At 40.5% G+C, this 17,050-nt stretch overlaps 2 protein-coding genes across 2 annotated transcripts in view; one reads left to right on the forward strand and one right to left on the reverse strand.

Annotated features, from left to right (window-relative positions):
• Positions 1-17,050, reverse strand: part of LOC134292216 (uncharacterized) — a 352,332-nt gene that overhangs the window by 127,835 nt on the left and 207,447 nt on the right. The window lies entirely within an intron of this gene.
• Positions 9,103-15,582, forward strand: LOC115268843 (uncharacterized). The gene is made up of 4 exons (XM_029877018.2): positions 9,103-9,134; positions 12,588-12,792; positions 13,418-13,589; positions 14,670-15,582. Exons 1-4 carry the CDS (start codon positions 9,103-9,105, stop codon positions 15,101-15,103), a joined length of 843 nt encoding a protein of 280 aa, XP_029732878.2. The 3' UTR covers positions 15,104-15,582.

Below are 17,050 nucleotides of genomic sequence, written 5' to 3' on the forward strand. Positions count from 1 at the left end.
TGAAATTACAATTAAAAACAATTTATTTACGGTACGTTTTATTGTTTGAAACCTTTCATGTACCATACAATGTACGGTATATTTAAACCCACGTATCAGTATTTTAAACAATTCATTAACAATAAAATGTATGGTTTTGCAAAAAAATATATATGGAGAAAAATATTTTTTATATTGTTACGATACTTAACAACCCGTATAGTATATTGTAAAAATCTTATTTACAATTCACGGTATGGGTGTCTACACTACATCTTGTTTTTGTATTTTTATTTTTACAGTGGTGTCTATTGTAAAAATATGGTTTTAAATAGTACTGTTACAATACAACGTTCGGTTTTTCTACTGTATTTTTTATTCGGGTACCTACGTAATTGGCAAGGCCCAGGAAGTTTCTTACTTCCTCCGATGATTCCGGTCGTCGAAAGGATTGGATAGTTGCTACCTTCTCCTGTGCAGGTAGAATGACATTCTCCCGCAACTCATGACCCATGAACGTTACCGAAGAACATCCAAATTGGCTTTTAGTTTTGTTGATGGTGAGTCCGTGTTCGTGAAGCCGTTTCAGCAACGCAGCCAATCGTTTGTCGTGTTCCGCTTTGTTTCGCCCAAACACCAGAACATCATCGATGAAATGCCTGATTCCTTCCAAACCCTTCAGGATACATTCTAACTCTCGCTGGAATATCTCGGCAGAACAGTTCATGCCGAACATCAGGCGTTTAAATCGATAATAGGCGTTGGGGGTCACGAAGGTAGTGATATCCCGAGAATCAGGATGTAGTTCCAGTTGATGGAAAGCTTGATTTAAGTCCACCTTTGAAAATACCTTACAACCACAACCGTCTAGATGGGGCATGATCTCCTCAAAAGTGGGCAGGGGGTGTCTTTGGGGGATGATGGCAGTATTCGCTTTCCGCATATCCACGCACAGTCTAACTCGTTTCCCTCCATCCTTTGGTGTTACAACAATAGGCGAAGCCCATATGATCTTGGGTGGCGCTGGTTCAATGATATCCAAATCAAGTAGCTTTTTCAGCTCGGCCTCTACCGTTTGTTGTAGCGGAATCGGTAAGCGCCGACAGGGCTGTTGAACTGGATGTACTTTCGAGTCAATGTTGATAGTTACGAGGACGTCCTTTGCCTTACCGATTTCAGTTCGCTCATCTAGTCGAGTTTCCTGGTTAATCTGCATCACCTCTGACTTGATCTGTAGCACGCCCAAATCGATCGAAGTAGTTTTTCCCAAGAGGTTGGCTCCTTGACCTTCTACCACGTAGATTTCTCGATGAACTGTAGACGATCCATGGTTGATGTCGGCTTTGAACACTCCCTTAACGTGTAGCTTGTGGTTTCCGTATGCAACAAGTTTTTTCCGTGGTTCGTCACTTTCGTAGCTGATCTTGCAGTGCTGCTTCTTAAGCATCTTCCAGGTGTTTTCGTCGATTACATTGACAGATGCGCCGGAGTCAATAACCCATTGCATCCGCACTCCGCCAACTATGCACGATATTTTCGTATTGTACTTGTCCTCGACCGACAACAGCTGTTCGCAGCTGCGGGATCGAGTGCGGGATACTCGATCGTCCACCAGTTTGGCGGAAAAGATGTGGTGAATATCGCTCTCACAACTGTCATCACTTTCCACTTCCCGCTCGGGATCGTCGTCACTGTCATCCGTATCCTCAACCTGTCGCACTTTTTTCTTCTTCTTGTCGGAAACACTTTTTGATTTGCAACACTTTTTGAAGTGTCCAATGATACCGCACTTGTCACATGTTTTCTTCCGAGCCGGACACTTTTTGTCGTTGGCGTAATGTCCAAACGAGCCGCATCGGAAACACTGGTTTTGTCCACTTTTGATTTTGTTTACGCTTGCTTGATCCGATGAAATCAATTCTGGATGACTTTGATCGATGGTTTCAAGAACTCGGCCCTCCTCCAAAATCTCGTTCAGCACCACCAATCTCTTCTTAAGGATCGCCTCCCGCAACGCGTTGGAAGAGGTTCCATCGTAGATCTGTTCAGTGATCCTTAGATCCAGAGCGTCGCCATAATCACACAGCCCTGCGTGATTTCGAAGTCGTCTGCAAAATTTTACGATACTTTCTCCTTCCCTTTGCGTCATTTTCCTGAACAAGGCTCGTTCGTGGGGAATAGACACAATCGGTTTGAAGTGTTTATCGAGTAGCTATATCGTCTCTTCGTAGACGTCCGACGTCGCGGGCACTGCTGCATTCCGATCCGGGTCGTCAAAATAAACTTCTTGCACTTCGAGACCTGCATTGTGCAAGAGCAAGGCTTTCTTTTTCCCAGCGTCATTTGTCGGATTACACAGCAGAAACAACTCAAAAGACCGCTTCCAAGCAGTCCACCGCCGCCCCACCGACGAAGAGTCTCCAATGACGAAGGGGGCAATGTTGTTGTTGCTCATTTTCCTAGGTTAGGATACACCGTCCGATTAATTCCAATGAATGTTCCGATTCCCAGCTTTGCTGGGGCCTTTATTTTCCCGTCACTCGCTTACCGATGGTACTACCATTCGCACGGATTATCGCGACAACGGTACTTTCCCTTAAATCGTGGGTTCTTCGCGAAAAATTCCAAACTCGTCGACAAATGTAATGGAATTACGAAAGACGCGTGTTTACTCTTCCATGTTCTTTATTTCACTAACTCCATTTAGAGCAACCCCACCTGTCATTGTGATACAGTTATTATTCGATATAACAGTTTCCTCACAGGATTTCTCCTAGATTTCCTTTAGAGATTCCTCCCGAGATTTATTCAGGCATTATTTTAAGAATTCCTACTGTAGGTTTCGACCTTATGAACCCAACCCCTCCGTTAATTGAGATACTGTAATGAACTCTAACATACATGTGAGTGTCGCTCCGCAATTATATAAAGAGCTCTCAATAAACCAGCTGATCGTTGTTTATACTTATTACCAAACAGTAACAAGTGTTGTCACTCCACAAGAAGAAGTTCCCCTCAAGTTAAAGTGGCGTACGAGGTTGAATCGGAAGAAGTTTTAAAGTGCCAAGTGATCAGTAGCAGCCTAAATTTCGCCAGTTCTTTTGTGCGGCGCCGCAAAGCGAAAATTTTGCCGTGCAGTGGTGAGTAAAACAGTATACAGCCAACTGCGTACTATTTGCGGTAGGCGTTTTGTTAACTGTTATTGCTGCTTTTGTCGTGAAAGTGGAGTGTTTTTTTTTTTTAGGATTGGTTTGTGGTTGGCAGTGTTTTGTCAACACGAAGTAGTGTTGTTGTTTTTTTTCTAACAAAAAGTGTTTTGTTTTCTTTGCCTGCAGGTTCGATTGATAGCAATCGGGCAGTAATTAATCGCCTCACCTGGGCAGAAAACAGCCAAAATTCGAAAGTGAATTCAAAGAAAATTATCGGCTACCAGTGGATTGTTTTGTGTTTGGGTTGAGAAATTTACAGGGAAGAGCGATTTTGGGCGTGTTTGGAGCGCTCACGTCTGGATTTTTGGCTTTGTGCTGTTGTTGCTGCTTGCTACCGTGCTGCTGTTGCTGCTTGCTGCCGTGCCATAGGATTTGTTTTGGTCGAACGCTGTTGAAGAAAAAGGTACGTGTTTTGTTTTTTTTTTAATTTTACCTTTTTATGGCATTTGCGCTTCCTGTTTGGCTGTTCTAATTTTTTTTTATTTTGGTTACATTTTTTTAATCAGACGAGCAAAAAAAAATGCCTCTGATTGGTTCCATTGAAGCATTTATCCCTGGTTCTACCAGCTTCGCACAGTATGTAGAACAAATGGAATGGATTTTCAAAATCAATAAAATTCCCGCTGAGGAAAAGCTTGCTTATTTCCTTGGGCTTTGCGGACGAGAAACCTTCAGTGAGCTTAAGCTTCTGCATCCCGGCGTTGATCTTGCCACGTTGACTTATGATTCGATAATTGATTCGTTAAAACGCCGCTTTGATAAGGCAGAAACTGACATGTTTCAGCGTTACAAGTTTTATAATATGGTGCAAAGCGAGTCGGAAGCCGCTGAAGACTTCATATTGAAAGTAAAGTCACAAGCAGAGGTTTGCGAATTTGGAGCCTTTAAGGAAACAGCCATCAGGGACAAGCTAGTAATGGGAGTTTTAGACAAGCAAATTCAGCAACGATTAATAGAGGAAGAGGATTTGACATTGGCGAAAGCGGAGAAACTTATTGTCAATCGAGAGTCTGCAGGTGTACGAACTCGGATGATGAACGCCAACAACTTAACAGTAGTGGCCAAAGTTGAAGACAACAAGAGGAGAGTCTACAGTAAAGACACTATATGCAAAGACACGAAATGTTCCAATTGGAATTCCAGATTTTCTGTCAATGTCATTCCAATCGAGCAGGAGACCTGTCAAACGTGCTTTAAAGCATTGCTCGTCGGCATCATCGTCATGATTGGATGATCATCATCGACAACAACAATCATCACACTTCGTATCTTTGCTTATAGTATCTTTAGTCTACAGTTCCGAACGGTCCAGAAGCAGAGAAAGAAATAGCAGAAATGATAGAAATTATAGCAGAAGCCGTAGTAGATCCTCTCCAACTCCTAGAAAGTCATTCTATTGTAATTTTTGCAACAAAAAAGGCCACACCAAAAAATATTGTTATGAATTGAAGAAAAAGAAGAAATTGCATGTAAAATTCGTTGATACTCCTCCAGCGCAAAATGCCAGCCATTCGGATTATTTTAAACGACTAAGAGAAGACCTAGATAACGATTCAGAATCTGAGGAAAATTGCTTAAAAATTTCGTCGGTAAAGCACATAAATGAGCCTTGCTTCGTAGAGCCAATAGTCGAACAGGTAACTACGCGCATGGAAGTCGATTGTGGATCGGCAGTTAGTGTCATTGACGAGCGAGATTTTCATCAGTATTTTGGACATTTACCATTGGAGCGCTACGAAAACAGGCTTGTGGTAGTAGATGGAGCTAATCTTGAGGTTTTAGGATGTGTACGTGTTTCAGCAGAATTGAATGGCATTCGTAAGAAACAATTGGAGCTAGTCGTTTTGAGGTGCGCCAAACGTCTACGGAGAATAGTCCCACTTCTTGGACGAAAATGGTTGGATGTTTTCTTCCCGGAATGGCGTATGTCTTTTTCAAATGGAACGGTCAACAAGATTTCAGAAAACTCGATTGAGAATACCGTAGAAGACATAAAGCGTAAGTATGATCACATTTTCAAGAAAACGTTTCTAGATCCAATCGTTGGTTTTGAAGGAGACTTGATTCTGAAGGATGATAGGCCCATTTTCAAAAAGGCTTACGAAGTCCCTTTGAGATTGAGACAGAAGGTTGTTGATCACATTGATGCTTTGGAGAAAGATGGGGTAATCACACCCATAGAAGCAAGTGAGTGGGCCTCTCCAGTCGTAGTAGTAGTTAAAAAGAATCAGGATATTCGCCTGGTAATTGACTGCAAGGTGTCTATAAACAAACTTATAGTTGCAAATACTTACCCTTTGCCGAATGCTCAAGATCTTTTTGCATCTCTGGCCGGTGCTAAAGTGTTTTGCTCTTTGGACCTTGCTGGGGCTTACACTCAATTGAAGTTGTCCAAAAGATCTCAAAAGTTTATGGTGATCAACACCCTCAAAGGTCTTTATCGATACAATAGATTGCCTCAAGGTGCATCCTCTAGTGCATCAATATTTCAAAAGGTTATGGATCAGATTTTGGGCGACTTACCTTTGGTGATTTGTTATCAAGACGACGTACTTATTGCTGGTGTTGACTTTGAAGACTGTAAAAAGAATCTTTACTTGGTTCTAGACAGGCTTTCTAAAGCAAACATTAAGGTCAATCTAAACAAATGCAAATTTTTTGTAGATTCTTTACCTTATTTAGGACATATAGTTTCTGATAAGGGACTAATGCCATGTCCGGAAAAAGTAGAAACAATTCGTGCAGCGAAAGCTCCACAAAATGTATCCGAATTGAAAGCTTTTCTAGGACTATTGAACTTTTACGGAAAATTCATTCCTCATTTGTCATCTCGCTTAAGTAGTCTTCACAAATTGCTTAAGAAGGACGCTCGTTTTATTTGGTCCAGTGAATGACAGAAAACCTTCGAGGATTGCAAGGCATATCTATTGAGATCAAACCTTCTGGAACTTTTCGATCCAAACAAGCCAGTGGTGGTAGTATCCGACGCTTCCAGTTACGGCCTCGGTGGAGTAATTGCTCATGAAGTTGATGGTGATGATGATGATGATGATTGTGTACCCACCATCAGCGCAAGGATTACCTATGGCTGCAGAGTCATACCGGAACGGAATGATCTACCTGATGGTTTGTTGTAGCAGGGTAAGCTAAATTCACTGGAGACCTTCGGAAAACAACATGATAATTGTTATCTCGTGACAAAGTCTGGCCACCCCACGAACATTTGCCAGGAAACCAGTTCATTTAACTTCCTTAGGCTACCCCTCCGAAATCCCCATATATGTTATGTTCAAATATAAAAAGTAATAATAAGGAACGAACTCACCGGGTAATCCTGACCAGCTGGTTTCTATGTTTGGCTTTGGTCTCAGCATGCAAACGGTCCAACCATATTAAATGTGCACTGGTTCACACCACTCGCTGATTCTCGGAATAACGACGAACACGAGCACCAGAATGCGAACAATGTGGTCTCTTGCCACCGAGCCATCGTCGATCGTTTACACAAAGTGCGAACAAAAAACACAAAGAAAAATACGAGAACGCGGGAACAACGAAATGCGATAAGTTTCAGCCTCCGCGCCCTGCTTGTCACTGACGACCGACGACCGTTCAATCTTCCATCAGCGTTCCACCCAACTACGAACTAAAAACACAAAGAAAAATGCAAAAAACGCGGTAAAGACGAAATGCGGCATGTTTCAGCCTCCGCGCCCTGCTTGTCACTGACGACCGACGACCTTTCACTCTTCCATCAGCGTTCCACTCAAGTACGAACTAAAAACACAAAGAAAAATGCAAAAACGCGGTAAAGACGAAATGCGGCATGTTTCAGCCTCCGCGCCCTGCTTGTCACTGACGACCGTCGACCTTTCACTCTACCATCAGCGTTCCACCCAAGTACGAACTAAAAACACAAAGAAAAATGCAAAAAACGCGGTAAAGACGAAATGCGGCATGTTTCAGCCTCCGCGCCCTGCTTGTCACTGACGACCGTCGACCTTTCACTCTACCATCAGCGTTCCACCCAAGTACGAACTAAAAACACAAAGAAAAATGCAAAAAAACGCGGTAAAGACGAAATGCGGCATGTTTCAGCCTCCGCGCCCTGCTTGTCACTGACGACCGTCGACCTTTCACTCTTCCATCAGCGTTCCACCCAAGTACGAACTAAAAACACAAAGAAAAATGCAAAAACGCGGTAAAGACGAAATGCGGCATGTTTCAGCCTCCGCGCCCTGCTTGTCACTGGCGACCGACGACCTTTCACTCTTCCATCAGCGTTCCACTCAAGTACGAACTAAAAACACAAAGAAAAATGCAAAAAACGCGGTAAAGACGAAATGCGGCATGTTTCAGCCTCCGCGCCCTGGTTGTCACTGACGACCGTCGACCTTTCACTCTACCATCAGCGTTCCACCCAAGTACGAACTAAAAACACAAAGAAAAATGCAAAAAACGCGGTAAAGACGAAATGCGGCATGTTTCAGCCTCCGCGCCCTGCTTGTCACTGACGACCGTCGACCTTTCACTCTACCATCAGCGTTCCACCCAAGTACGAACTAAAAACTCAAAGAAAAATGCAAAAAACGCGGTAAAGACGAAATGCGGTATGTTTCAGCCTCCGCGCCCTGCTTGTCACTGACGACCGACGACCTTTCACTCTTCCATCAGCGTTCCACTCAAGTACGAACTAAAAACACAAAGAAAAATGCAAAAACGCGGTAAAGACGAAATGCGGCATGTTTCCGCCTCCGCGCCCTGGTTGTCACTGACGACCGTCGACCTTTCACTCTACCATCAGCGTTCCACCCAAGTACGAACTGAATTGCTCATGAAGTTGATGGTGTAGAAAAACCCATTTCTTTTACGTCTTTCTCTTTGACCGATGCCCAACGAAAATATCCAATATTGCATTTGGAAGCTTTGGCGGTAGTAACTACAATTAAAAAGTTTCACAAATTTCTTTATGGACAAAAGTTTACAGTATATACCGATCATAAACCACTCATTGGCATTTTTGGAAAAGAAGGACGAAATTCCATGTACGTAACCCGACTTCAACGTTATGTAATGGAACTCTCAATATATGACTCCGATATAGTATATCGACCTTCTTGCAAAATGGGAAACGCCGATTTTTGTTCCCGTTTTCCTCTTCCAGTGGAGGTTCCGAATTCTCTACAAAGGGAATACTTAAAAAACTTGAATTTTTCATCGGATTTTCCCGCCGACTACCCACGAATAGCATGTGAAACAACGGAAGACGTTTTTCTTCAACAAGTACAATCGTTTATTAATTTTCGGTGGCCAGAAAAACCTAAACCAGAGTTTAAAGACGTTCATACACACTATCAAGATCTTGAAATTGTAGACGGCTGCATTTTATTTCAAGATCGGATTACCATTCCGCGCACAATGCAGTGTATGGTTCTCAAAATGTTGCACAAGAACCATACAGGAATTCAGAAAATGAAACAGCTAGCGCGAAGAAGTGTGTACTGGTTTGGTTTGAATAAGGATATTGAAGCTTACGCGAAATCATGCCAAACTTGTTGTGAAATGCATATCACACAAAAACCAAAGACTTCCAATGAATGGACTCCGACCACACGACCGTTTAGTCGTCTGCATGCTGACTTTTTCTATTTTCAACAAAAAGTTTTTTTTAATAATAGTTGACAGCAACACTAAATGGTTAGAATTAGAGCTGATGCCGCAAGGAACAGACAGCAAAAGAGTTATAAGGAAATTTACAGCTTTATTCGCCAGATTCGGACTCCCAGACGTTGTCGTCACAGACGGAGGCCCTCCTTTCAATTCCTATCCGTTTATCAAGTTCCTAGAAAACCAAGGTGTTAAAGTCCTTAAAAGTCCTCCTTACAATCCACAGAGCAACGGACAAGCGGAAAGAATGGTAAGACTGATCAAGGAGGTGTTCAAAAAGTACTTATTAGATCCGCAGATGAGAACTTTGGACACAGAGGAGAGAATCTACAATTTCCTTTTCAATTATCGAAACACTTGCCTTGACAATGGTGATTTCCCTTCAGAACGAGTCTTCAGCTTCAAACCAAAAACAGATCTAGATCTAATTAATCCTAAATCACACTATAAAAAACAGTTAAATGTGCCAAAGCATGAAGTAACTAGCACTTGGAAGAGTACATACATTTTTGTATATGATCCTTTAACCAAATTGACTGCAGGAGATCCTGTGTATTACAAAAACCATAATCCTACTGACATTCGCCGTTGGTTGAAAGTAAAGTTTATTAAAAGGTTGTCTACCAACATTTTCCAGATATCACTGGGTGGTCGTTTGATTTCAGCACACCGGCAACAACTTCATTTGGTGGATAACTGCTCCAATCGTAGATTTACTCCGGTGTTGTTCGAGCGGGACTCTCAAGACCATAATCATGACCTAGTCGCAGTCAGCACAGCCAGCGCAGCCAATGAACAAGCCCAATCTGACGAGGAAGATTTTTACGGTTTTGCAGCGGAATCCAACATTTTCCGTGCGCCCGTCCAATCTTCTGCTACAACACCGACGCCAAAACCTGCGAGCTCACGAAGGAAGCGTAAAAATCCGGAGGTACCTGTGTGGCGATCCAAAAGGATTAAACATTTGAACAAGGATTCTGATTATGTTTATTACTAAGTGATATTTGAATTATGTTAAACTAAAAGGGGGAGAATTGTAGGTTTCGACCTTATGAACCCAACCCCTCCGTTAATTGAGATACTGTAATGAACTCTAACATACATGTGAGTGTCGCTCCGCAATTATATAAAGAGCTCTCAATAAACCAGCTGATCGTTGTTTATACTTATTACCAAACAGTAACAAGTGTTGTCACTCCACAAGAAGAAGTTCCCCTCAAGTTAAACCTACCAAGTTCCCGTTAGAGATTTCTTCCAAAGTTACTCCTGAGATTCCTTCATTTGTTCCTTGCGCGATTCATTCATTGATTCCTCCTTGGATTCCTTGAGCGATTTCTCTCGGAATTCCTTCTTCATTTTTTCACGGCTTATTCCAGAGATTCCACCAGGGATTCCTCCAGGATTCTTCCAGGGTTTTCTCCCAGAATTCCTACAGGGATTTTTTCAAAGCAACCTTTAGAAATTCCTTTCTAAAATTTCTTCATTAATACCTCTGGAGAAATTGTCATTTATTATTACCGGGTTTCTTTATGGATTCATTTATGGATTCTTTTAAGGAGTCCTCTGAGGATACCTTTAGAGCAGAGATCCTCAAACTGCGACCTGCGGGCCACATGCGGTCCCCAAGTAGTCTTACTACAGGAGCAACTCTGAGAAATTTTCCAAAACTGACTCTAGGGATTTTGCAAAAAAATACGATTCTTTCCTTTTTCCATTACCTCCAGGATTTTGTTTTCATCGGATGAAATGAATCTATTTATACTTTTCGGGTAAATTTCAAGTAGTAAGCACTCTGTTATAACTTTTTTATATTGTTCAGTGGAAATTTCTGCATAACTTGAGAACCAATCCAGCAAATGGAATTTGGCATGAGGAGGTTTCAGAAGGTGACAAATGTTTTTGCGGTGGTATGAGACCCCTCCCCCTTTGAAAAGGGGGGCTCCCATACAAATGAAACGGGAATTTCTGCATAACTTGAGAATAAATCAAGCAAATGGAACAAAATTTGGCATGAGGAAGATTCAGTAGGTAACAACTTCTTGTGGTGTGAGACCCCTCCCCCCTCTTTAAAGGGGTGCTCGAAAGGGGGTCCCATACAAATGAAACGGAAATTTCTGCATAACTTGAGAACAAATCAAGCAAATGGAACAAAATTTGGCCTGAGAAGGATTCAGGAAGTAACAACTGTTTTTCCGGTGGTGTGAGACCCCTCCCTCCTCTGGAAGGGAGGCCCCCATACAAATGAAACGGAAATTTCTGCATAACTTGAGAGCCAATCAAGCAAATGGAACCAAATTTGGCATCAGGAAGATTCGGAAGGTAACAAATGTTATTCTGGTGGTGTGATAACCCTTCGCTTTTTGGAAAGGGGACTCCCATACAAATGAAACGGAAATTTTTGCATAACTCAAGAACCAATAAAAAATGTAACCAAATTTGGCATATACGGTACAAATTTTATTCGCTACAGGTTATTAAAACGCTGAAAAATCTTTAAAAAACAGCAATTTGTCCAAAATTTTAATTTTTGGGATGATTTTATTCGACCATATTTTTAATAATATTGTGCGTTGCAAGAAAAACACAATTATAGCGACTACTTTCCAAGGCCTTCAATTATGGACAAAATTTAATCGGAGTGCAAATGCCACGTGCAGTCGCAGCAGTCATCATATCACCCGGCCACGTGACAACCTTTTTTCAAGAATTATCAAAGAGCGCTATGATGGAAAATTTGAAAACAGGTCTGTTTTCTTAGGCGACTCTCTAGGCGACTCTCTCGCGCTTATCTCTGACTGCGGGTAAAAGTAGTCGCGAAAGTCGATTTTATTTTGATTCGTATAATACTAAACATTTTTCAAATGTCTTCAGACTGTTTTAAACTTGACTATATTGTGAATATTTGATAGAATAACCGAAATGATAAGACCAAACATGCTTCTAGATAGAGCATTCTTAACATTTATAGTTAACTGCCGATACACTCCTTAACTTCGAGTCGGTAAACACTGCAACGCCGTTGATGATCTACTATCAAACAGATTCGATTTTGGGTTAGTAATAATCGATTATTCAAGAGTTGCAAAGTACGCATCAAAATCAGGTTCCATTTTGTCTGCAACAAAAGTTTTCGAAATCATGTCATTATCTGTTACCATTTGGAATAAAGAGTAATCACCGCGCCTTCTTTAATGCTTGTTTTGTGCCTCTATTGTCTGAAAATTCTTTTCACTGCTGCGAACAAATTTTCTGGCAGACATGATGTCGCGATCAGCTAATGGGTTTGCTAATGTTGTCCCAAGGTTTACTTACATAATTTTAATCACAAATACAGGCAAACATATGCGATGGGCTGGACCTGTGAAATAAAAGACATTGATTCGCGACTACGAAGTTGTCGAATGTGCGTGAAGGTTTACGTTAAAGACACTATATGCAAAGACACGAAATGTTCCAATTGGAATTCCAGATTTTCTGTCAATGTCATTCCAATCGAGCAGGAGACCTGTCAAACGTGCTTTAAAGCATTGCTCGTCGGCATCATCGTCATGATTGGATGATCATCATCGACAACAACAATCATCACACTTCGTATCTTTGCTTATAGTATCTTTATGGAAAACTATTGTCGCTCCCCCTGGGACAAACAGAGCCAAACAATAAGCCACCATTTATCACTCAAAAGGGGTCAAATATTTGTCGTTTAGATAAATAGTGTACTTGTACTCTAAGTGTTTCTCATGTTTCAGAAATTCGTCGAATGGAGTCTAGCAAGGTTTGGTTGCGGAATAATTATGCGCCCGGTGATCAAGTTCTGAGCCAGTGGAAGCAGTCAGTTCAACTGCGGTTGAGAAGTATTCAACTCGACAAGGATAAAAACAAATCAACAGTTCTCTCAGAGTGGCCACGATATCAGGACGAAGACGGATACTTACTGGTAAATTTCTTACCGCATGTATTATTGTACGTGGATTTGCTAACTGAACACGACGAATCAGAACCGTCGTTTTTGGAATCGCCGTTCGAATCGCCGTTGGAATCGTCGTTCGATTGCAGAGCGAGACAGAAATCAAACTGACACATCGCTTTGATATATTTAACGTAGGAGCAACACGTGCGTGAGATTCTCTCTCTCGGTTGGTGTGGTTTGTTTTGATTCAATCTGACATTTCTTTTATGCTGCTCATGCTGCCGATGCTGCCAGCTGATGGTGGCAAGGATGGAGGAGCATAGTCGGAGGGGTGCTCCAATGCGTTTTCGGAAGAATTCGTCGAGATAAAAAGTTTTCGTAATAAAAAGTATGGAAAATTCTAGTTTAAAAGTTCAGCATTAAACTTTTCAATGCGTGTTACATATATTATTTTACAGAGAATCAGTCTAGAGGTCGTTTGACGTAATAAGAGCATTAACATAAAAGTCTATAATTTTACAAGAACGCATTGAAACGCCCCTTGAAATTAAACGGCGATTTCCAACCAGCTCAAGCAAATTCCCTTGGAATTCATCTTCGAAGTAAAATCACAATATCTCTTGTCATTTTAATGGTTATAACTTTATTGTAGGTTGACGTTGACTTCGAATTCCTATTCCAAACAACAGACGAGCAAGGCAAACTGTTTGTCGAATGGGAATGGTTTTGTGAAAACTTCATTGAATATTTTTCATCAGCTGATGTCAGAGATGATTATTCCCGTCAGTTAATTGGCGCACTCGAAGACGGTGATTATACAACAGGTAATTATAAATTTATAAAGTGAATCGCTTTCGAGGTTAGATTTACGTGGATTGAATAGAAAAGCATCAAATTACAAAATTTCATAGTGTAACGTAGTACAGCTATTTTCTCATGTCTTCATGAATGTGCACAGGGGGAGGGATGTCAAAAGCTTATACAACCCAAAAGCTTGTACAACCCAAAAGGATATCCCACAAAAAGTCGCACGGCATGTTTTGATTGCAACCCTGATATGTCCCCGATGTCACCCCCGTGGAACTTATGCTAGATGTTCCGGGATGGCCATACTAGTTGATACAGACTTCAGGGTATCGTTTTTGAAACAGTCATTCGAAATCATGAAGTTTGATATGTCACACGACATGTTTTGGATGAAAACCAGAAGTGTCCCCAATGAGGCCCCGCGGAACCTGTCACGATGATCCGGATGGGTCAACTTATTCAAATCTGGTTATCGCAGTTGTGTTTTATTATTGTGTTGTATTATTCGCAATGAAAATTCCGCTGAAAATCGATGGTTCAAACAAAACAACACATGAAATAATCATTTTTAGCCATTTCGGCACCCTCCCTGACCCCAGTGCAGTCCGGAATATCTCCGGAATGGTTCCGAATATTACATGGCCACTTGGGTGTTATAAACTTGCACCAATTTATGATCGATTGAGATCGACTTCAAAAAAAAAACGGATGAAAATTGACGAAATGCCAGCATTTTGGAAATGAGATGTTGGGGATCGGGTACGTGAAGGTTAAAGTAGGGTACAGTTTAGGCATTTTTATTTCTTTTCTTTCCTGTGTGAAAATTAATCGGGTGTACCTAACCCTTTTAATTTTAGATACTAGTTAAGACTGTTATGTACATCTCGCATACGCACAATTTTGACAGTACCAATAACAGTAAATCATAATATTTTGTAATTTTAGATTGCACTAGGCGGCACATATATGTATAAAATATCCATTTTTTTCAACGGATCGTAAAGCTCGATCATACTTTCCCTCCTAAATCGTTGTGTGATTTGTGAACGGTGCTTAAAACAGACATGATTTTTTAAATATATTCTTCTCATTTTCAGATACAAGAGACTTTGTGGTATGTGCAGCATTCCATGGTCTTCTCAAACCAGTTAGAACGTCCGCTAAAAAGCTGCCAACGATTCTTCAAGCACAAACGGAAGAAGAATTTGCAGGGTCGTTGAATTCTCAAAGGCAGGAACTGGAATCGAACGGAACTCAATTTTCGCCAAGAATTTATGCAGTCGGTCCAATCGAAAATTTCGAGTCGTTTTATGTAGTGACGAATAAGCTGAGGTACAAACTACCATCCCTTGTACGGTGTCTGGATGTCGTCGTGAAACTGAAATTTACGTTGGATCTGCAGTTCCCGGAAAGCTGTGAACTATTCTGGGTTTTTATCAGCAAATATTTCTACGATATTGACTACACTCAGAAATCGCGGAACACCCAAATATTGCAGTTGCTCGCTTTTTTGAACTCGCGTGAAAAATGAAATGCTTTCTATGCATGGAGCCCATGCCAACGTTTCAAACCCTCCTGGATCATCTTACAATATTCCACAGCACACCGTCAAGCTTCAACTACAAGTGCACGGCTTGTATACCAACCACTTCATTTCGTGATCTAAGTCGTTTCAAAAGACACGTTAAAACGCAACATGCTGAGTTCTGCTACGAGCAAGGAACAAACAATACGCCTCTAGGAACATCGTCGCCGTTGCCGCATAAACATCCACCTGCGTTGCAGTTACAATTATCCGAAGAAGACCTTGAACATTCACACGACTGTAATGATGATAATTTAGAGAAATCTGAAGAAAACCTTATGGATGACGAAGAAGAAATATTAGATGTAAGAAACAGTTTAAGGCAATCTTTTATGAATTTTTCAATGCATTTGCTAAGTAAAAAACATTTCACGAGACAAGATGTTTTTGAGTTACAACAAAATATAACTGACCTTATAATTCAACCTGTTTGTGATGCTATTAAGAAAATTGTACGTTTACCTGAAGGAACGGTGGTTCGCCGTTTAATTGATGATATACAGGGGATGGCCAAAATGTTTGGGATAGGCAACTTTTTTTTCTCTCACAAAAAAGTTCAGCATGCTATAACTTTTCATAGAGCGCATCAAAAAATCTCAAATTTTGACTGTTTGTCAACCTATTATATGTGCATCATTGGTACAAATTTGGGCTTGATTGATTAATATTTCGCAAAGTTAGAACCGTTCGGGTAAAACACCTTTTTTTAGACAACGCATTTTTGAGCTGTCATATCTCGGAAACCAGTAAACCGAATTGAATGAAATTTTGAACGTACACTAACAATATGTAAATGCTTCACCAACTATTAAAACATACACAGCAAAAAATAAATGCAACCCGCCCGATGTAATTCATTCCGATGTACTGAATAATCAATGTAATCACGATTCCTATGTACGATTACATAGTTTTGATGTAAAATCTTTTGTTCTTATGTGTACATCGTCCGATGTAATATTCATGCAACCGACGTATTGATCGGGTTGCAGCAGTTCAGATGTAATATTACACAACATTTTTTTCTGTGTAGATACTTTTTAAACGTTGAAAAAAGTTATCATGAATTGACACTTTTTGGACTTTTCTCGAAAAAATGTAATTTTTTTACATTAATGTGAATAAATTTTAGTGTTGATATCCAAAGATTTTCCACTTATGTTCTCAAATTATCTCTAATCAGATATATTAGAGCCTATTTAGATTGAAGGAAAAACACATTTAATAATTTTTGTGTGGTATTGTTAATTTTACTTATTTTCCTCTATATGGGTAAAAATTTCAACCCGATATAACTTAATTCGCCGTAAGAAAATATTACATTTTATAACGTCGTATTGAGTATCAATATATTGTTGATAAACGTTAAAAAATTCATTCAATTTAGTTCACTGGTTTCCGAGTTATGACAGCTCAAAAATGAGTTGTCTAAAAAATAGTGTTTTACGCGAACGGTTCTAACTTCGCGAAAAATTAATCAATCGAGCCCAAATTTGTACCAATGATGCACACATAATAGATTGACAAACAGTCAAAATTTGAGATGTTTTGATGCACTCTATGAAAAGTTACAGCATGTTGAATTTTTTTGTGGGAGAAAAAAAGTTGCCTATCCCAAACATTTTGGCCATCCCCTGTATGTAATCCTTGGCAGTTTATTTCAACAGAGCAAAAACTGAAGACGCAGATGAGAAAGTTTGGCTTAAGTAATGATACGCAAACGGTCAAGTTTGAAGATGAGTCGAGTAATGTTGTTTCTAAGGGATGCCTAATGCCTATCAAAGATCAGTTCAAACAATATTTTGAGTCAGGAACAGTATTCGAAGATACAATTCAAAACATGAAGAATTTGGAAAAAAGTAATGCAATAACAAATGTTATACACGGAACACT

The sequence above is a fragment of the Aedes albopictus genome, chromosome 3 (assembly GCF_035046485.1).
Source record: "Aedes albopictus strain Foshan chromosome 3, AalbF5, whole genome shotgun sequence".
NCBI classification, from domain to species: domain Eukaryota; kingdom Metazoa; phylum Arthropoda; class Insecta; order Diptera; family Culicidae; genus Aedes; species Aedes albopictus.